Source organism: Schistocerca serialis, chromosome 1 (genome assembly GCF_023864345.2).
Source record: "Schistocerca serialis cubense isolate TAMUIC-IGC-003099 chromosome 1, iqSchSeri2.2, whole genome shotgun sequence".
Lineage (NCBI taxonomy): Eukaryota > Metazoa > Arthropoda > Insecta > Orthoptera > Acrididae > Schistocerca > Schistocerca serialis.
Genome location: NC_064638.1, coordinates 111,417,583 through 111,440,969, shown reverse-complemented (window position 1 = coordinate 111,440,969; position 23,387 = coordinate 111,417,583). Strand labels below are relative to the sequence as shown.

General features: G+C 45.1%; 1 protein-coding gene across 4 annotated transcripts in view; it reads right to left on the bottom strand.

Moving 5' to 3' along the window:
- The window catches only part of LOC126462823 (protein MTO1 homolog, mitochondrial), a 125,849-nt gene that overhangs the window by 79,223 nt on the left and 23,239 nt on the right, over positions 1 to 23,387 (bottom strand). For all 4 annotated transcript variants that reach the window (XM_050096104.1, XM_050096103.1, XM_050096101.1 and 1 more), the window contains one exon: positions 22,635 to 22,753. In XM_050096104.1, the coding sequence (XP_049952061.1) occupies positions 22,635 to 22,753 (119 nt within the window). The remainder of the gene's footprint in view (positions 1 to 22,634; positions 22,754 to 23,387) is intronic.

Here is a 23,387-nt window from a genome sequence, read left to right as displayed (position 1 = left end):
AAGAAAAATATCTGATACCTACAATGGAAAATATATGAAACACCTCGGTTTTGTTTGTTACATTGTATCTGCATTTAATGCAGATGAACTTTGGGGGTAATAGAAAAACTTAATAAAACATGTTTGAAAATAGCCTGCATGTGTTGACCATAAGGGCTTCTAATTGTCTGGAGCCAATATAAGAAAGGTCAGCAGCCATTTTGGTTGGGGTGGGAGGGAGGCAGGGAGGGAGCATAAGGGGCTAAACAGCAAGGACATCAGCCCCTTAGCCGAGATTGTTTATCTGGAATTAGAGATGTCAGATACTGTTGTGACTCAACGATCACTCAAAGTGCCACTGCGCAATTACGTGCGTCCTCTACGTGCGGCGCTGTCTGCCAGTCATGCAGCAGCTGCGCCGCCTAAGCGGCCAGCCGAGCAGCGGCCGCTAAACTGGGACTCAGTGCTCATTCGAATGCTAAAGTGTACACACCTCTTACTTGCCAACTTACTCTGTGACTTATATGTGTTGTTGTGTTGTTCCGAAATATATGTGTTAAACTTGAAGTTCTAACAGATACAAATTTGATTGAAATATGGAAGTTAATTTAAAGAGGGGTACAAGGAAAAAAGTTACATTGATAACCATGTCACAGAACACCCAGGCTGCCCCCCCCCCCCCCCCCCCTGATGCTGCACCAACCAGATTAAGGGCTAAGACAGTAATTACAGAGTAAAGAATGCCTTCTAGTCTAAAGAATCATAACAGTAAACATGAGACTGCTAGAAACATAATGAACATCAGTTGGACTAACACCAGTCACTCAGTCTCTCTGTAATTTTATAGTGCTTGCTGTCTGACAGTTGCCGACACATCCCATATGAATCAATTAACTTTGGCATTAATCGCAACTGCAGTTTTTTTTACTCTAATTTTGTACATGAATAAACAGCCAACCTCAACACAACCTCTGTGCCTAGAAATCAAACCACTTATCTGTTTCACAAGCAGCCAAATTATATTAGCCACCCTGACTATTACTTATTCATCTTGGAGGTAATGGAGGCATGCACCTCTCAGCAAAAAATAACATACCACCAACTAACATTCTGCCAAGGCCCTAGACGTACAGGATGCAGCCAAATTCCCCTTACAGACTTTGAGGACTTGTACTGGTACCAGACGGGTAAATTAAGCATTTGAACTCATGTCTAGAAACATACCATTTCCCCGCTACTTGCAAAATACCCCAACACACATTGCTCTCGGACTCCTGCTGCTTCTTGTATGGGTTCACTTACAAGTATGGCTAAATGTGATGACCATTGACGTTCAGAGAGATACGGTACCTCCATTCCATATTCTGGTACATGCAATCACTGATCTCTGGACCTCCAGCAACTGCCCCAGCCATAAACCATGTCAGTAGGTCTCCCTCAGACGCCACATACATCAAGGATTTCATGTGATCCCACAGATAGTAGTCTCATTGGTTCAAGCAATCTGGCCACCAGCACTTATCCACCATTGCCCAAATAATCAGTCCAGATGGTTTCAGACCGCCCATAAAAAATCGTGGTGGAACCACATTTTGACACACAAGAAGTGGCACATCTTCCAGGAACCTTTGTGGTATACCATCAAACAATTGGAAGTATGCAGCAACCATGAAATGTGGCGGAAGAACGTATGGTCCAATCATATATCCATTCAGGAAACCTCTCCAAATGTTTCAAACTGCATAATTCCTGAAACCCATAGGGGATACGCAACAGGTGGGTTTTCATGAGCCCACACATCACTGTTGCATGTATTGAGAAGGTCCTGTGAACTATGCTTCATCCATGAAAAAGGATCTACTGTGGGAAGTTGGGCTCATCCACACAAAGGTGCAAGAAGCACATGCAGAAGAAAGCTGCTGCTCACACAGAACATGCCAGATGGTTTGGTGATCCACATTCATTCTATCTGCTATGGTTTTGACACTCGTTGCGTTCTCTTCCACTCCATGGAGTGTAGCCTCTTCAAACTTGGGTGAGTAGTGTTGCCCTGGAGCGGCACAGTAAATCCTGCTAGTGGTGAATGTACTTGTCTCTGAGGCCCGCTGGTACACCATAGCAAAAAGGGAGTGCGAAGGTGTCTGGTGGTGTGGAAAATGCTCTGCATACAACTGATGAGTAGCCCTCCCATCACACCAAGATTTACCATACAATAACATCATACCAGCATATGTGTAGTTTGCCACAGTCAACAGCAATACACTAAAAATGAAATGTATGTACAGCTTCGATTCTGTACTGTAGTGAAAGAACACTACTGTACAGTAGTGCAATATGAACAAAGACCACAAACACAACAGGAGGCAAAAACCTCTCAGTGCGAGTACAGTAGCACAGTATGAACAAAGACCACTAGTACAACAGTAGTTACAAACCTCTCCAGGCAGATCACAAACTCAACTGAACAGTATGTAAACAAACCGGTAGTGGGCATGGGATTTCAGGTGATTGGTAAATGATGCATATAATACCGCAGTCACTGGTGCTGAAAACTGAATGTGTGTTGTGGTATGCTGCTGATGTTGTTTTTTGTTTCTTTAAGGTGCAAAACAGCTCAACTAATAAGCACCCATGTCATAACTTAAAATGGTAAATTACCGAATGAATTTGAATTCGACAATACTCTGAGCCTAATTAACTGGAACAGAGGGATAGCTAAAAACTATCCCGTCCCTGTTGAAGAGCTTGCTCAAACAGTTGAAAATTAAATTTCCTTCACCATATTACTATGACGCATAAAAGGTAAAATGTGATCTATGGCTCGTGCTGTATCAGCTAAAATAACTGATAATTCACATGGCAAACATACATTAAAATGTAAACATTTATAAAATCGGCATTGGATCAGAAAATGGCGCACTGTCAATGGCTGGTTGCAACAAGCACAGAGTGGTGTGGCGTCTCCATTTAACAAATGACGGAGACTGAAATGACAGTGCCCAATATGCAGCCTAACTAAAAGTGTCTCCTGAGGACAAGAGGTGGTCATCCAAGCCACTATGAGATGTTTAATTTCCTGGAGTGACTTCCTATACAGAGGAAACCAGTGTTCATGCCAAAGAGATATAATGTTCCTACATGCAGAAACACAGAGATCATCTGAAGGGACAGAATAGCTGGAAGGCCTATATAGTGGGACTGCAGCCTTGGCACAGTAGCTTCATTTCCGACACTCCGATGTGACCAGAGACCCACATGAAAATCACATGGGCTCCACCATCAGCAAGCAAGTGGAGGCATTCTTGGATTCATTGCACTAAGGAATGGTATGTGTATAGGACACAGAGGCTCTGGAGCGAACTAAGTGAATCAGAACAAAACACACAATTGGAAAGCCTGTGTAATCAGATGTACTGGGTGGCCTTGTAGAGGGTGGAAGGCTCTGCAGTAAAAATCAAGCACTGTTCCAGAAGTCGTTTTGATAAATGTTTGTTGCCAATGACAAAGATGCATCTGACACCATGGTCAGTCTTAGAGCCATCATTGTAGATGAAGGTGTTGTCTCCAAATTGTGTGCACAGTTTGAGAAGCTTACAGCAACAGGTCGAAGATACAGTAGTGTACTTGGGAAGTTAACTAAGTCCAAGATAAATGCGGACCTCTGCACAAAGCCAAGGTGGTAAATGGCTCTCACCAATCGGGAACATAGCAGGTAATGTAAGGTTAAGCTTCCAAAGCAGCATACGAAAGCTGACACCGGGAGGCAACAAAGCAGTTGTGTTTACCCCTTACTGGCAGTCACGGGGTCATCAAAAAAGGACACATAGGATGGATGGTAAGGCATAGAGGACAGACGGCATGCATACCTGCTGAGGAGAACATCACTCATACTGCAGTGGTAGTTCGGCAGATCTACATAGAGACTCATAATTGGGGCAATGTAAAAAGCTCCAGTGGCCAAACATATGCCTCAATTGTGAACTGTGTTGAGACGGCGTAAAATAGATGGTCGTGCAGATGATTATACGAGACAGACATAGGGATTGGTATAAGCAGAGGGGGATATTCTGATCCGCTCCCGTGAAGTACCATTTAAAACGCACAGAATATTTAGAGATGGGGCAGATAAGATATGAAGGAGAATCAACAGCTTCCTATGGAATGTCAGCCCCAAGAATTTGTTGGTTTCGACAAACGGAAGAGCAACAGGACTGAGATGTAAGGAGGGTAGAAGAAACTCCTTATGCTGCCTAAAGTGCAGACAGACAGTTTTTTCAGTGGAAAAGAAGCTGCTGTTGATGCTCCACAAGTAAAGACAGTTGAGACACTGCTGAAGTCGTTCAAGTAAACAGGTCCACTGAGAGCTGCAATACATCACAAAATAATTGACAAAAAGAAACCCTGAGATGCCTGGCAGGAGACAGTCCATGGTAGTTCAAATAACTTATGGGTTTGCTGCCAGGTGACATCCTCTACCACCACCAATATTTCGACAAGAGCACACACTGCCATCCTCAAAGCACAAATGCAAGGAGGAAGCAATGTGCAAGGGAATTTAATACCTCAGTTCACAGAGGAGAAACAAGAAAGATACCACACACTGAACAAGTGTCAACACAAACAAAGATAACTAACATCAGAAATATCAATAGTGACTATTAATCAACAGGTGAGATAGCATTAATTCTGTCCCTCTGTTTTTTGATAATAGACAGAGCCGGACTCCAAGCAGCATTTAAACAAAATCCACCATCTCTGTTTATAAGGTTGCTCGATAGTTTGATTTCAACAGCTTCCTTAATAACACTGTCCTAATAGGTGGACATGCAAGCCAGAATCTCCGTGTTGTTGTATTCCATAGGATGAACGGTGTCAAGGCAATGTTCTGCAATAGCGGATTTGCTCGGCTGTTGTAAGCATGTGTGATGCTTATGTTCAATACACCAGTCTTCCACAATCCTGATTGTCTGACAATATACGACATGCCACAACTGCAAGGAATATGATAGACACCAGTCTTACGCAAACCAAGATCATATTTTACGGATTCCAACAGCGCCTTAATCTTAGAAGGTGGTCGAAAAACACATTTCACATAATACTTCTGCAAAATACGGCCAATCCTATTGGAAATGCTTCTTGCGTAAAACAAAGAGGCCATAGACTTAGGTGCCACTTCGTTGCTATTGTCACTCACCCGTTGCACAGAAGGCTGACAGCACAACACACGTTTGATCTGCCTCTCCCTATAACCATTCTGATCAAAGGTGAGTTCGAGATGTGATAGCTCAGCTGCCAAACTTTCAGGGTCTGAGATAAGGTGGGCCCTGTGAACCAAGGTACGAAGTACTCCTTCACACTGAGCTGGATGGTGATAAATATCAGCTCACAGATACAAGTCAGTGTGAGCTGGCTTCCTATAAACAGAATGTCCCAACGTACCAACAGTCTTCCTTCTGACCAACACATCAAGGAAGGGAAGGCATCCATTCTTTTCCACCTCCATAGTGAGCTGAATATTCAGGTGGACTGAATTCAGGTGTTCCAAAAACCAGTTTAAATTCTCACTACCAGGAGGCCAAACAACAAAAGTATCATCTACATATCTGAAAAAACACGCAGGTTTCAAGGCCGCTGACTCCAAAGTACGTTCCTAAAAGTCCTCCATAAACAAATTGGCCACAATAGGTGACAACTGGCTTCCCATTGCAACTCCATCAGTCTGTTCGTAGTACTGACCATTGAATAAAAAAGTAAGTGGAAGTCAGCACATGTCGAAACAAATTTGTTAACTTGACACCAAACTTAACCTCAATTAGCTGAAATGAACCAGAGAGAGTAATTCGAGTGAAAAGAGAAACCACGTCAAAACTAAATAAATATCAGTCATTCAAACGCAATCCCTGCAATCAACGTAAGAAATCTGCAGAGTTCTCAATGTGGTGTTCACATCTACCTACTAGTGGGCTTAGCAAACTAGCAAGATGTTTAGCTACACGATACGTTGGAGCACCTACATTAGAAACAATAGGCCTCAATGGGACTGTAGTAACACTGTTCACATTTACGTCGCACTTCACTTAGCGTAGACCGGGACTGTGTCCTAGGCATGCCCGATGTTAACTGACTGGGCACGGCCCGTGCTGCCGGAGTTGTTGTTGTTGTTGTCATGCCGGCAGAGGTCGCGTCCGAATTCTCGCGTGCCCTCTGGTGGACGGGACTCTACTTGCGGCAACTACTGTCCATGACGCGCCGTGCCAATGTGCGCCTCCCGCGATCTTTCTGGTGGCTACTACACTCCTGCTCCTTCAGGGGGTGAAGCCACTGTGATCCACTGCGTCAGAAGGTGGAGCGTCGGGCAGGAGCGATGACCTCCACATCCATTGGATGGCCGGAGTCGAGGGGATCTGCCAACCCTCGAGCCGGAACCTTCGAATACGGCTGGAAGTGACTCACATGAAGAGGCCCCCGTCGTCCCACAACCGGAGCCCGAGACAGAACGGGCGACAAGCTGTCGAACTCCGGATCCTGTTCCACCCCGGGAGGGGCAAGACCCAGTGGCGGGGACAAAGGGAAAGGGACGACCACAGGTGAACCAACCTCCCGAGAAACCGGGCCTGCTAGGGGGGCCGGCTCTGGCTGGGGCATCTCGAACGATGGCGATGCCGGTGCTGGAGCTACTGGAGGCTGCCAAGGCTGAGAACCATCGCAGTGCGGCAGAGGCACAGCGGGGAGAGGAGGCAACGTCCCCTGCGAAACCAACACAGGTACCGGCAATGGGGAAGCCGGTGTTCGAGAGGGCGGAGGGTGGGTGCCCGAACGTGGACGTAGCTGATTTTGGTGACGACGTACCACCCGGTCCCCCACCTGCAAGGTATAGAGCTGGCGGCCATTTCGGCGCAGGACCACCGCTGGTATCCAACGTGGATTGGGACCAAACCCACGGGCCCAGACCGACATACCCAGTGGAAAGCCAGGTACTCCGTTTTGTGAAGACTGGCGAGGACCAGGCCGGAGGAGGTGCAGCAGAGTCCTAGGTTGACACCCATGGAGGAGCTCTGCGGGGCTGCGTTCTCCCATTGGTGTGGTCCGGTATGCCGTCAAGAAAAACATCAATGCTTCCTCCGCAGGAAATTCATGCACATACTTTTTCATCTGCGTCTTAAAAGTGCACACCATGCGCTTGGCTTCCCCATTCGATTGTGGATCGAAGGGGGGGAGAGCAAACGTGTCGAATACCGAAGCGCCTACAAAAATCCTGGAAGGTCTGCGAAATAAACTGCGGTCCATTGTCCGAGACCAGGGTGATTGGCAGACCTTCCATAGAAAAGATTTTTGCTAGTGCCTGGATTGCAACTTCTGAAGTGGTTGAGGATCAGCGAACCACATATGGGAATCGGGAATAAGCATCAATGGCAATGAGCCAAAAACCGTTGAGAAACGGGCCCGCAAAATCAATGTGAACATGTTCCCATGCTTGGGTTGCCGGCGGCCATGAAGAGAACGCTGCCCTGGGAGATGCTTGTTGGCTTGCACACTGGGAACAGGCGGCCAACAAGTGCTCAATTTCTCTGTCAATACCGGGCCAGTACACATGTCGGCGAGCCAAGGTTTTAGTACGGGAAACACCCCAGTGCCCCGCATGTAATAACGTGAGGACCTCCCGTCGTAAACTTGCAGGAACAACCACGCGAGGAGCTGTATCATCGGTAGCCAGAAGGAGAACGCCTTCGAAGACCGAGAGGCGGTCCCGTAGAAGAAAATAATTACGAAGAGGGTCCGAGGCCCGGCCCGGAAGGCGGGATGACCACCCCTGCTGAATGAGGCGAACTACTTGCCGGAGAACTGGGTCAGCTGCCGTTTCCCTGGCGACTCGAGAACTAGTGATTGGGAAGCCATCAACCGCTTGGCGGGACGCCACATCCAAATGAAAACACATAATCTCCTCTCGATCGAACGTAGGATCCGGGCCCACTGGAAGACGGGAAAGAGCGTCGGCGTTGGCATGCTGTCCTGTAGGGTGAAAATGAATGTCATAATGGTACTTAGAGAGGAACAAGGCCCAGCGCTGTAGTCTGTGGGCCGGCCTATCCAGAATCTGAGAGGTGGGGCCAAATAACGATATTAACGGCTTATGGTCAGTGATTAACTGAAACTTCGTGCCATACAAGAAACGATGAAACTTGGTAACGGCGTAGACAATGGCCAAAGCCTCTTTTTCCACCTGGGAGTAATGGGCCTGCGCGGGACTATGTGTTTTAGACGCAAACGCCAGTGGTTGCTCGGAACCATCTGCGTTGCGATGGGCCAGGACCGCCCCCAGCCCATACAGCGAAGCATCAGTAGCCAGGACCAACGGCTTATGGGGATCAAAAGTAGCCAAACAAGGGGCTGATGTGAGGAGGCCCTTCAACGAGGTGAACGCTCGCTCGCATGCAGGCGACCAATCAAAAGGAACACCCTTGTGCAGAAGACAGTACAGGGGGTGGGCTATAGTGGAAGCCCTGGGAACGAACCGGTGGTAATAGGCTATCTTGCCTAAAGAAGCTTGTAACTCTTTCAGTGAAGCGGGCCAAGGAAGGTTGACGATACCTTGGACCAAACTTCCTAGTGGTTGGATATCGTGCCGAGAGATGGTGTAGCCCACATACTCAATGGATGGTTGAAAGAAGGTTGACTTATGCAGGTTGCAGCGCAAGCCCACAGACCTGAATTTGAGAAAGAGGGTGCGAAGGTTGTGCAAGTGTTCCTTCGTGCTGCGGCCTGTGACAATTATGTCATCCAGGTAATTAATACAATGAGGAATTGTCGACGTGACATGCTCAAGATAACGCTGGAATATCGCCGGGGCACTGGATATTCCAAAGGCCAACCGCTGGTATTGGTAAAGGCCAAACGGGGTGTTGACGACCGCCAACCGTTTGGAGTCCTCATCAAGTGGTATCTGATGGTAAGCCTCCGACAGATCAATTTTCGAAAAATATTGGCCTCCCGCCACGGAGGAGAACAATTCATGAGCACGAGGCAAAGGATAGGTGTCCACCACCAATTGGGAATTAATGGTGGCCTTGAAATCGCCACAAAGACGTAATTTTCCCGAGGGCTTCCTTACAATAACGAGGGGCGAAGCCCACTCGCTGGAAGAAATGGGAAGAACGACCCCTAGGGCTGTCAGCCGGTCTAGCTCTTCCTTTACCTGAGGGCGGAGAGCCAAGGGGATCTGCCTCGCGCGGAGAAAACGCGGGCGAGCCGACGCCTTCAACATTAAGTGAGCTTCAAAATCTGAAACACGCCCCAGGCCCTCCTCAAAAATATCTGGAAAGTCGGAGATCAAAGATTCCAATGATTGATAGGGAACGTCTTCGGAGACCAACTGTATGGTGTCAGCGATAGAAAAACCAAAAGCTTGAAAGGCATCCAGGCCAAAAAGGTTAGCTGAGCTCGCATCACTGACAACAATAAAAGTAATAGGCCGAGTGACTGATTTGTAAGTCACGTCGGTAGTGAATTGACCCAGTAGGGGAATGAACTGTTTACCATAACCGCGTAGATGCCGGTAAACTGGCGCCAACGGTGGCGATCCAAGGTCGGAATAAGTTTGTGCATTCAACAACGAAACTGCCGCGCCCGTATCGACTTGCAGTTGTAACCGGCGCAACCGAACCGACACCTCGATAAAGAGTTTGCGTGCCGATGCGTCGGGAGCCTGGCCCGATGAAACTTCCTGAATGTCAATGTCCATGTCCTCTGTACCTGCTTCCTTAGATTCTTTTGAGGCTGAGCGGCAAACTTTAGCAATGTGACCTTTTCTATTACATTTGCGACAAACGGCCCAACGCTGGGGGCACTCTGACCGATCATGATGTATATAGCACGACGCACAGGATGGCAACAGGGGCCGGTGGCAGGAATTCTGTTTACGCGCTGTGCGAGATCGGCCGTAACGGCCGGATTGTACCGCTCGCACGTCGTCCACCCCTGACACAGTGGACGCGGCCGCGCCGCCCTGAACCTCCGCGACGTCGCACCACGCTTCCAGCTGTTGACCTGCTGCGTGAGAGACTTCATACGATTGAGCAATGGACAGGACTTCCTCGAGGGAAGGGTCTTCTATAGCACTGCAGGGCCCGTTGCTGGACCTCCCTATCAGGGGCCGAACGAACAATGACGTCGCGTACCATAATGTGGGCGTACGACTCTCGCGACTGCTCCGTGACAAAATGACACTTGCGACTAAGACCGTGCAGGGTAGCTGCCCACGCCCGGTAAGACTGATGGGGCTGTTTCTTGCATTGATAGAACTCGACCCTAGCTGCCACAACATGCGTGCGGCGGCGATAGTATGAAGACAGCAATGAACACAATGCGTCAAAAGACAAGGACGAGGGTTCCTGCAACGGCGCTAGCTGCCGCAAAACTTGATACAGCGAGGGAGATATCCAAGACAAGAAGAGAGCACGACATACCTCCGCATCGGCAACATGAAACGCCTGGAAATGCTGCCGAAGGCGATGTTCATATGCGTCCCAATCCTCCGCCGTCTCATCATACGGGGGAAAGGGAGGAGGGAACGGCGCCGGAGCAGACGGCGTGGAGAGCAACGCCGGAAGCACTTGTTTCATGGTGGCCATGAGTTCCGTCTGCTGCGCAACCAAAACTCGCACCAAATCCTCCATGCCGTGGAGAAGCTGCGAAACCGGAACAACGACACAACACGCGAAAGAACGACCCTACTCATCGCCAACTGTGTAGTAACACTGTTCACGTTTACGTCGCACTTCACTTAGCGTAGACCGGGACTGTGTCCTAGGCATGCCCGATGTTAACTGACTGGGCACAGCCCGTGCTGCCGGAGTTGTTGTTGTTGTTGTTGTTGTTGTCATGCCGGCAGAGATCGCGTCCGAATTCTCGCGTGCCCTCTGGTGGACGGGACTCTACTTGCGGCAACTACCGTCCGTGACGCGCCGTGCCAATGTCCGCCTCCCGCGATCTTTCTGGTGGCTACTACAGGGACAGCCTCTTTATGGACCTTAGGGAGGCCACATAATCTAGGTGGCACAGCACAGTAAGAATTAAGACTCTTGATAGTCTCCTGTGACGAAGAACTTTTTGGAGTCAGTGGCCTTGAAACCTGTGTGTTTGTTCAGATATGTAGACGATACTTTTGTTGTTTGGCCTCATGGTAGTGAGAATTTAAACCGGTTTTTGGAAGACCTGAATTCAATCCACAAGAATATCCAGTTCACTATGGAGGTGGAAAAGAATGGATGCCTTCCCTTCCTTGATGTGTTGGTCAGAAGGAAGACTGTTGGTACGTTGGGACATTCTGTTTATAGGAAGCCAGCTCACACTGACTTGTATCTGTGAGCTGATATTTGTCACCATCCAGCTCAGCGTGAAGGAGTACTTCGTACCTTGGTTCACAGGGCCCATCTTATCTCAGACCCTGAAAGTTTGGCAGCTGAGCTATCACATCTCGAACTCACCTTTGATCAGAATGGTTATAGGGAGAGGCAGATCAAACGTGTGTTGTGCTATCAGCCTTCTGTGCAACGGGTGAGTGACAATAGCAACGAAGTGGCACCTAAGTCTATGGCCTTTTTGTTTTACGCAAGAAGCATTTCCAATAGGATTGGCCGTATTTTGCAGAAGTATTATGTGAAATGTGTTTTTCGACCACCTTCTAAGATTAAGGCGCTGTTGGAATCCGTAAAATATGATCTTGGTTTGCGTAAGGCTGGTGTCTATCATATTCCTTGCAGTTGTGGCATGTCGTATATTGGTCAGACAATCAGGACTGTGGAAGACCGGTGTATTGAACACATGCGTCACACACGCTTACAACAGCCGAGCAAATCTGCTATCGCAGACCATTGCCTTGACACCGGTCATCCTATGGAATACAACAACACGAAGATTCTGGCTTGCACGTCCAGCTATTGGGATAGTGTTATTAAGGAAGCTGTTGAAATCAAACTATCGAGCAACCTTATAAACAGAGATGGTGGATTTTGTTTAAATGCTGCTTGGAATCCGGCTCTGTCTATTATCAAAAAACAGAGAGACAGAATTAGTATTACCTCACCTGTTGATTAATAGTCACTATCGATTTCTGATATTGGTTATCTTTGTTTGTGTTGACACTTGTTCTGTGTGTGGTATCTTTCTAGTCTCTCCTCTGTGAACTGAGGTATTAAATTCCATTGCACATTGCTTCCTCCTTGCATTTGTGCCTTGAGAATGGCAGGGTGTGCTCCTGTCAAAATACCAGCAGTGGCGAGGATGTCACCCGGCAGCAAACCCATAAGTTATTTGAAGATTCAATTCGCCCAGAAAAGTTAAGGTCTCACAGTCCATGATAGGGTTAATTACTATGGCATATACATCTACATGACTACTCTGCAATTCACATTGAAGTGCTTGGCAGAGGGTTCATCAAACCACAATCATACTATCTCTCTACCATTCCACTCCCGAACAGCGTGCAGGAAAAACGAACACCTAAACCTTTCAGTTCGAGCTGTGATTTCTCTTATTTTATTTTGATGATCATTCCTACCTATGTAGGTTGGGCTCAACAAAATATTTTCGCATTCGGAAGAGAAAGTTGGCGACTGATATTTCGTAAATAGATCTCGCCGCAACGAGAAACGTCTTTGCTTTAATGACTTCCACCCCAACTCACGTATCATATCTGCCACCCTCTCTCCCCTATTACGTGATAATACAAAACGAGCTGCCCTTTTTTGCACCCTTTCGATGTCCTCCGTCAATCCCACCTGGTAAGGATCCCACACCGCGCAGCAATATTGTAACAGAGGACGAACGAGTGTAATGTAAGCTGTCTCTTTAGTGGACTTGTTGCATTTTCTAAGTGTCCTGCCAATGAAACGCAATCTTTGGCTCGCCTTCCCCACAATATTATCTATGTGGTCTTTCCAACAGAAGTTGTTCGTGATTATGACACCCAGGTACTTAGTTGAATTGACAGCCTTGAGAATTGTACTATTTATCAAGTAATCGAATTCCAACGGATTTCTTTTGGAACTCATGTGGATCACCTCACACTTTTCGTTATTTAGCGTCAACTGCCACCTGTCACACCATACAGCAATCTTTTCTAAATCACTTTGCAACTGATACTGGTCTTCGGATGACCTTACTAGACGGTAAATTACAGCATCATCTGTGAACAACCTAAGAGAACTGCTCAGATTGTCACCCAGGTCATTTATATAGATCAGGAACAGCAGAGGTCCAAGGACCTGGGGAACACCTGATATCACTTCAGTTTTACTCGATGAATTGCCGTCTATTACTACGAACTGCAACCTTTCTGACAGGAAATCATGAATCCAGTCGCACAACTGAGACGATACCACATAGGCCCGCAGCTTGATTAGAAGTCACTTGTGAGGAACGGTGTCAAAAGCTTTCCGGAAATCCAGAAACACGGAATCAACCTGAGATCCCCTGTCGATAATGGCCATTACTTCGTCCGAATAGAGAGCTAGCCGCGTTGCACAAGAACGATGTTTTCTGAAACCATGCTGATTACGTATCAATGGATCATTCCCTTCGAGGTGATTCATAATGTTTGAATACAGTATATGCTCCAAAACCCTACTGCAAACCGACATCAATGATATAGGTCTGTAGTTCGATGGATTACTCCTACTACCCTTCTTAAACACTGGTGTGACCTGCGCAATTTTCCAATCTGTAGGTACAGATCTATCGGGGAGCAAGCGGTTGTATATGATTGCTAAGTATGCAGCTATTGTATCAGCGTAATCTGAAAGGAACCTAATCGGTATACAATTTGGACCTGAAGACTTGCCAGTATCAAGTGAGTTGAGTTGCTTCGCAACCCCTAAGGTATCTACTTCTAAGAAACTCATGATAGCAGCTGTTCGTGTTTCAAATTCTGGAATATTCCATTCATCTTCCCTGGTGACGGAATTTCGGAAAACTGCGTTCAATAACACCGCTTTAGCGGCACAGTCGTCGGTAACAGTACCATCGGCACTGCGCAGCGAAGGTACTGACTGAGTCTTGCCGCTTGTGTACTTTACATATGACCAGAATTTCTTCGGATTTTGTACCAAATTTCGAGACAATGTTTCGTTGAGGAACCTATTAAAGGCATCTCGCATTGAAGTCCGTGCCAAACTTCGCGCATCTGTAAATTTTAGCCAATCTTCGGGATTTCACGTTCTTCTGAACTTCGCATGCTTTTTCCGTTGCCTCTGCAACAGCGTTGTGTACCATGGGGGATCAGTTCCATCTCTTACCAATTTATGAGCCCTGAGGCCTCCTGTTCTCCTGAATAAAAGTATTCAGAAAAGCCGAACCCACACATACTTCAAAAACCTGGTCTTTTAAAAATTCCCAAATAAAATGAGGTAGGTGGCCTCAGAAGCCCCATGTGTGCATTATACAGAGGATGCCCATCCTCCAGCAGGTATCCATAGCCTTTGCCTAATCAAAAAACACAGCCATAGTCTGACATTTCTGCACAAAACTGTTCATAATATAGCTTCACAAGGTGACGAGATGGTCAACTGCAGAGTAGTGCTTATGAAATTCACAATGTACATTCGTTAGCAAATTTAGAGACTCAAGCCACCATACCAGCCGATCATCGGTCATACTTTCCATCACTTTGCCGACACTGATGGTGAGGGAAATTGGATGAGTAGCTGAATGGAAGAAGTTTATCCTTACCAGGATTGGGTATGGGGATTGTAGTGGCTTCATGCCAACGTCTGGGAAACACACTGTCCATCCAAACATGATTATAAATGTTCAAATGTGTGTGAATTTCTACGGGACCATACTGCTGAGGTCATTGGTCCTTAGTCTTATGCACTACTTAAACTAAATTATGCTAAGAACAACACACACACCCATTCCCGAGGGAGGACTCGAACCTCCAGTGGGAGGGGCCATGCAGTCGGTGACATGGTGCCTCAGACGACTCGGCCACTCCGTGCGGCAAATATGATTATATGTGTGAAGGAAAAAGCCCTTGCAGTCAAGAGATAGGTGCTGCTACATCTGGATGTGAATATCGTCTGGTCCTGGAATGGCATTGTAGCATTCATGATTCTGAGAGAGGAAAGGTATCTCCCAAGCCTCCTCCACTTGTTTCCAAGGTAGGAAGGCAGGATGGTATTAGGCAGAGCTCAAGATCTTTGCAAAGCATCTACCCAAGGTGTTGGAAATATCAATAGGGTCTACAATGACATCATTAGCTACAGTCAGGAGATGTATCTTGTTTACAGAAATCCTACACAGGTTAGCCCAAACAAAAAAAGAGGGAGGAAAATGGTTAAAAAATTTAGTAAAAGAGATCCAACTAACTTTTTTACTATCTCTGATAATGTGCTGTCACTTTGCATGCAACTGTTTATAATGAATACAGTTCTCCTTCATAGAATGACCTTCAAAGCCACAGAGAGCATGGGAACCACAACGTGGTGTTCCTCAGTCCACCAGAGGACTGGGACACATCACAGTAGAAATGGGGGTGGCACATTCTGTGGCGGCAAGGATGACATTCATAAGGCACTCTACATGATCATCACTGCCATGCAAATGTTGTTTGTCGAACGTTGCCAGTGAAGAGTAGAGCCTCCAGTGGTATGTTGCAGGTAGTGGGAAAACTGTATGCTTCCAGATGTTGGTTCCTATGTTAAGCTTAATTGTCTTGGTCCCCACTACAAGTCCTCAATGTCTGTAAAGGAAACTTTGTTACACCCTGTCTAAGTTTATATGCCTTTATGTGTGGATTGGTTAACTTTTATTGATGTTTTCTCTTGGTATGAAACTGACAAATCTATTACACTAGTCAACAGCCGTTTTGAATCTGGGATGTGAGACATCAACTAGTATGTATTTTGGTATGTAGAATCCAAATGTACCTTTCAAAATGTTCTAACACATGCCATTTTTGAGTTTTTAAAGTTTTTTTTTATTTTTGGTATTCAGCATTTCGCTTTTTTCTGTTCTTCTGTTCTGATGCTTAATTGTTTGTTTTTGATTTGCAGAGGAGAGCTAGAAGATCTACAAATCGTCAGTAAATGGTTGGTGTGCTAATCCAGCAGTATGAAAGAGATCCTCAGTGAGTGTTTCCTGTGACAGACAGTGCAAACTTTTGATATTTAAAACTTATACCAAGAAAAATCGCAACTAGTAATTCTCGTTGCTGTCCAAACCACCCCGACAACTTTTGTTATGTGTGTGGGAAATTCACTCCAAAAGCCCAAAGAAAACCAATCACATGATTTGGTTAAGAAGGCATATAAATTGGATTTTGATTGTCCTGTTGGTGATCAAAATAAAAAATTTTGCACCTCATATAGCCTGCATAACCTGTACAACAACCTTAACCGAGTGGTTGAAAGGAAAACACCAAGCCATGCCATTCGCTGTTCCGATGGTGTGGTGTGAGCATAAAGACCATTATCCAGACTGTTAATTCTGTCTTACAAATATTTTAGGACATTTAAGCAAAACTAGACATAAAGTATCCAAAAGTATCTTCAGAGCATTTGCCTGTGCCCCATGATGAGGGGTTGCCTATTCCTGTCTGTAACTTGAAAGCCACGGAACCAGACATCATGTCAAGTGAATCAGAAACTACTGAACATATAGAAGAGTACTGCACTCAGTATCATGACACTTTGCCTCAACTCTTTAATCAAAATGAACTGAACAATTTGGACTGCAATCTAAAACTTTCGAACAGCAAGCTGAACTCTTGGGGTTGAGGCTGTAACAACGGAACCTTCTACACACATAAAAAAAAGTTTTGCATCACCCCAGTTTCCAGAACTCCTGAAGATAGACATTTACTGCAGATATTGCATCACAGACATCGTCCCTTTGACTGTTCAGGGATGTCACTAAAGATGTAAACAACCATACATGAGCAGTGCCTATTAGACGGAGGGGGTCCAACAGCCGATCAGTTCCAGTCATTCCAGGAAGAAGATACACGGCTTATATTGATTGTAGTTCAACCATGCCTAGATGCTCAATACTGCAGTTTGATCGCGGCCGCATTGTTACTTTGTGTCAGGAAGGGCTCTCAACAAGGGAAGTGTCCAGGTGTCTCGAAGTGAACCAAAGCAATGTTGTTTGGACATGGAGGAGATACAGAGAGACAGGAACTGCCAATGACATACCTCACTCATGCCGCCCAAGGGCTACTACTGTTGTGGATGACTGCTACCTGCAGATTATGGCTTGGAGGAACCCTGACAGCAACACCACCATGTTGAATAATGCTTTTTGTGCAGCCACAAGACATCGTGTTACGACTTAAACTGTGCACAATATGTGAGGTGATGCGCAGCTTCACTCCTGATGTCCATGGTGAGGTCCATCTTTGCAGCCATGACACCCTGCAGCACGGTACACATGGGCCCAACAACATGCCGAACGTACCTCTCAGGATTGGCATCACGTTCTCTTCACAGATGAGTGTCGCATATGCCTTCAGACAGACAATTGTTGGAGACGTGTTTGGAGGCAACCCAGTCAGGCTGAATGCCTGAATGCCTTAGACTGTCCAGCATGTACAGTAGGATGGAGGTTCTCAGATGTTTCAGGGAGGCATTTATGTGAGGCCGACGTATGATGCTGCCGGCATGGAAGGCGCCGTAATGGCGAGGCAATCATCTTCATGGATGACAATTCGTACCCCCATCGTGCACATCTTGTGGTTGACTTCCTTCAGGATAATGACATCGCTTGACTAGAGTGGCCAGAATGTTCTCCAGACATGAACCCTATCCAACATGCCTGAGATAGATTGAAAAGGGCTGTTTATGAATGACATGACCCACCAACCACTCTGAGGGATATACGCTGAATCACTGTTGAGGAGTGGGACAATCTGGACCAACGGTGCCTTGATGAACTTGTGGATAGTATGCCATGAAGGATATAGTCATGCATCAATGCAAGAGAACGTGCTATTGGGTATTAGAGGTATCGGTGTGTACAGCAATCTGAACCACCATCTCTGAAGGTCTTGCTGTATGGTGGTGCAACATGCAATATGTGGTTTTTATGAGCAATAAAAATGGTGGAAATGATGTTTATGTTGATCTCTATTTCAATTTTTTGTACAGGTTCTGGAACTCTCGGAACCAAGGTGATGCAAAAACTTTTTTTGATGTGTGTAGCTCCAGGGACAAAAATTTCCTGTTTCAGATCAAGAGGAGCTTCCTTCGCTCAGTATTTCAATATGCAGAATTCAATGTGTGTATGCAGAGATGTCAATGGCCTGATGATGCAGAAGTGGCGACTATTTATTGACTCCAGTAAAACCAGCTTGAAAGCAGTACTACTGCATAATGCCAATGCATTTACATCGGTACCTTCGGCTTATGCAGTAGATACGAAAGAAACTTATGAAACCATGGATTTACTGCTAGAGGCAATCAAATATATGGATCATGAACGGCAGCTTTGCTGTGATTTGAAAGTTGTTGCATTCCTTAGAGGTTTACAGGCTGGATTCATGAAATACTGCTGCTTTTTATGCCTTTGTGGCAGCTGTGACACGAAGAACCACTATACAGTCAGGGAATGTCCTATAAGGAAGTCATATGTTTCTGGAAATGTAAATGTGAACGATACCCCATTGGTTCAGCCTGATACAATTATTTTGCATCCCATTCATATCAAGCTGGGCCTTATCAAGAACTCTGTAAAAGCTCTGGATAAAGAAGGTGAGGCCTTCAATCACTTAAAGAAAAGTTCCCCGGGTATTTTTGTTGGATCACAAATAAGAAAATTGCTAAAAGATCCAACCTTTGATACCAAACTCACAGATATCCAATCAGCTGCTTGGTCTTCTTTTAAAGCAATCATGGAGGGCTTTTTGGGTAACAGAAAAGACAAAAACTATGTTACCACTGTGAATGATCTGTTGAACAACTATAAGAACATGGGCTGTAGAATGTCACTTAAAGTTCACTTTCTACATTCTCACCTTGATTTCTTAATGGAAAATTTGGAGCCGTAAGCAATGAGAATGGTAGACGCTTTCACCAAGACATTCTTAGGTGAATGACATTCTTACCAGGTAACACTGTTACCAAGGCCATTGGAACCCTTCGATGATGGGTCACTACTGCTGGGGTCTTGTTAGGGAGAGTGATAAAACGGCAAACAAAAGAACATCTACATCTACATCCATACTCCGCAAGCCACCTGACGGTGTGTGGTGGACGGTAGTTTGAGTACCTCTACCGGTTCTTTCTTCTATTCCAGTCTCGTATTGTTCGTGGAAAGACAGATTGTCGGTATGCCTCTGTGTGGGCTCTAATCTCCCTGATTTTATCCTCATGGTCTCTTTGTGAGATATACGTAGGAGGGAGTAATATACTGCTTGACTCCTCGGTGAAGGTATGTCCTTGAAACAAAAGCCCGTACCGAGCTACTGAGCATCTCTCTTGCAAAGTCTTCCACTGGAATTTATCTATCGTCTCTGTAATGCTTTCGCGATTACTAAATGATCCTGCAACAAAGCATGCTGCCCTCCATTGGATCTTCTCTATCTCTTCTATCAACCCTATCTGGTACGGATCCCACACTGGTGAGCAGTATTCAAGCAGTGGGCAAACAAGAGTATTGTAACCTACTTCCTTTGTTTTCGGAACGCATTTGCTTAGGTTTCTTCCAATGAATCTCAGTGTGGCATCTGATTTACCGACGATTAATTTTATATGGTCAATCCATTTTAAATCACTCCTAATGACTACTCCCAGATAATTTATGGAATTAACTGCTTCCAGTTGCTGACCTGCTATATTGTAGCTAAATGATAAAGGACCTTTCTTTCTATGTATTCGCAGCACTTTACACTCGTCTACATTGAGATTCAATTGCCATTCCCTGCACCATGCGTCAATTCGTTGCAGATCCTCCTGCATTTCAGTACAAGTTTCCGTTGTTACAACCTCTCGATATACTACAGCATCATCCGCAAAAAGCCTCAGTGAACTCCCAATGTTATCCACAAGGTCATTTATGTATATTGTGAATAGCAACGGTCCTACTGTTGTATCCGTAATTGGAAAAACAACAAATAATGATTGGCGTTGAGTTCCAAATTCTGTTTATTGCCAACAGTTCCACAATACTAACACAACTTGGTGCTTGATCAAGAGCAGTGAATGGGCTGCAGAGTCCAAGTCCGGTATGGTAAACAGTCGTAGCACAGTGTAGCATCGTTCCTGGGTGCGACATTGACGTAACAAGTAGGTAGCCCAACACGAGACTCCAGGCGTGGCAGCGTATGCGGCTATATAGGGCGAGTGGTGGAGGAATATGCCCGTCGTAACTGAGTCCACTTGTCGTGTCCTGTTATGATTGGCGGCGCGGCTTCATGTAACTATCTCTCGGGAGGATGCTGGCCGAGGTTGCCATGACAGTGCAGAGGCACTCAGTGTGTGAGGCCCGTGCCTGCGCTGTACAGCTGTGCAGAGCTGTGCATAAGTGGAGCATGCCGGCCATTGGCTGTATGACGTAAAGACCATGGCCACGCAGCTGCAGGCACCACGGTGTGGGCATTGACTATACCACACCTACGACACTCCCCTGCGGCACACCTGAAATCACTCATATTTCAGAAGACTTCTCTCCATTAAGAATGACATACTGCATTCTGTTATCTAGGAACTCTTCAATCCAATCACACAACTGGTCTGATAGTCCATATGCTCTTACTTTGTTCATTAAACGACTTTGGGGAACTGTACCTGACGCCTTGCGGAAGTCAAGAAACACGGCATCTACCTGGGAACCCATGTATATGGCCCTCTGAGTCTCGTGGACGAATAGCATGAGCTGGGTTCACACGATCGTCTTTTTCGAAACCCATGCCGATTCCTACAGAGAAGAGCAGCTCTGTCATCGCATTTTTCAAAAACCAAAGACAATTAAAAGTGAAAATATCTTCTGCACTAATTTGGACCTTTTATTGGCATCATGCCTATATATACACACAAAATAACATTGATTTCAAATGTTCTAAATGTGTATTTTTGTTTGACTCAATTGTGTCAATTTTCACAATTACCTTTATTATTCTGCTGTGTATCTAGGAAATGTGACATCACAGGGGAAAATCTAATTTCACCAGTGTACTCAGCACCTCAAAATTAGTTACATCCACCAATTTACAAACCAGATGCAGAAAAAAGTTTAAATTTGTTAACTAGTGTTATTAATGTTAAGATGATCAATGGATTTATAATCTTCCATTACTAGTACTACTACAAAGAAATTTAAAAATGGAACATTTATTTCAACTCCTAATTATCTCTTCCCTTATATCTACTCATCAACTGCCTTTCCCATCATTTCTAATTTCTAAAATATTTTTTGTTTTTCGACGGCATAGTTGATGTCCATCTCATGTAATGTTTCTTTTAATGCCTCATACTGGATGGTTTTCCCACCAAGAAGTGGAATAACTAATTCTCTCTACTGAGAAATAATTTTATGCATGCTTCACATTGTGCTGCACAGCTGTTCATACTTTAATGTACATGTAAATTATCTCAGCTACTGTTAAGACAATGCTTTAATTATCATTGCTGATTGGGATCACTGATCAGAATCAGGTAACAGTAATACAATGTAACAAGAACACACATTAATATACACTAATGAGTCAGAAAACCATGACTGCTTCCCACAAGACTGGAAGGCACTGGCTGACTTTATGAACACATGAAGCAATAAGGAGAATATATGAGAGGAGCAGAGACCAATGGGATCTTTCATATGATGATACACGCTGCAAAAGGAGAAATTGATTACATAAACTTTGACAAAGGGTAGACTGTTACGCCACGGTGCCCGAAAACAAGTGTATCGAAAATGACAAATTCCAATAGCTCTTCGCGTGATACTCTCACGAGCATCTGTGGAGTGTGATAAAGGCCACTGAAACTATGGGTACGTGACATGATACTGGATGTCCATGTCTCATCACAGAATGTGGAAGTTGGAAGTTTTCCTGCTCTGTTCTGCAAAACAGGTGGCTTCTTGAAACATGCAATGTACCATGGATGTAGGCTGATGGGGCAGTATTATGCTTTGGAGGACATTCACCTCGACTTCTGTGGGACCTGTGGTAGTAATTGAAAGCAGCATGACAACTATGGACTAGAGCAACATTATTGCGGACACCTGCTTCATGCTTGATCTTTTCTCCAACAGTGGCATTTTCCAACAGGATAACTGTCCATGGCACAAGCCCAGAATTGCGGATAGTGGTTTGAAAGGCATGATTATGAACTCATGTAGATGTCTTGGCCACGAATTTCAACCAATCTGAACCTGATGGAACACACTGGCCTGTTATTGGCTGCCAGGTCTGCATCCACACATCACCAGCCCATTATTTACATGAATTTTGTAACCAAGCTTGCAGACATCTGATGCCACATAACTCCATAAATCTACTTATTGAATCCCTACCACACACTGCTGCTGCTGTAATCCAATAATGAACATCATGTTATTAAGCAGGGGGTCATAATATTATGGCTCAGTGTACGTTCATTTTCTTTCTCCTTTTTCTCTACAGTGATAGCATGCATTTAATAATGACTGATATGGCTTACCTTGTACTGGATACCAGACAGGTCACACATGCGGCCACAGATTCCATCCAATGCATCTATTTCCTTCATCAAATGTCCTTTCCCAATACCACCAAATGATGGGTTACATGACATTTCTCCTGCAAAAAATATAAAATGCACCAAGCTTTGCAAAACATTTACTTTACCTCTGCACATGTGCCAACAGATGCATGCACACAAAACAAACCTTTTATTAAAAGCAATATTTAAATTTATAATTGCTCGATTTTCAATCAAGCAACCTTTTTCTTGTTGGCACACTATAATGACCCATTTTGTTTTAATATTATTCTGATACATGTATTTTCATTTTACATGTTTGTGTGTGTTTTCTTTCTGGAATTTATTTAAAGAGATATTGAAAAAAGCCTTCTTGCATTATGGACACTGTTTGACTTGTTTCATCGACAATGTCAGCGACTTTACAATAGACAATTTTTTGTCCTGGTTCTCATCAGCATGCTAACCAAAAATATATAAAATTCTCTCTCAGTCATGACTTTCACCTGATTTGTGTGGCTGTTGATGAAATTTGTGTAGTCCAGAATTCTATGTATCATGCTTTATCTTCCATATCTTACAGTAATATGTATTTTCAACCGGTTACCTGAATTAAATGACGGTCTATCTGCAGCGCAGATACTGATGGGCACTTATGGTTTGCAACTCCATGTGACAAGTTTCTAAGCATTCACTTGGGTTGTAAAGTGAGGTGGCATGAGCAGGTGCACA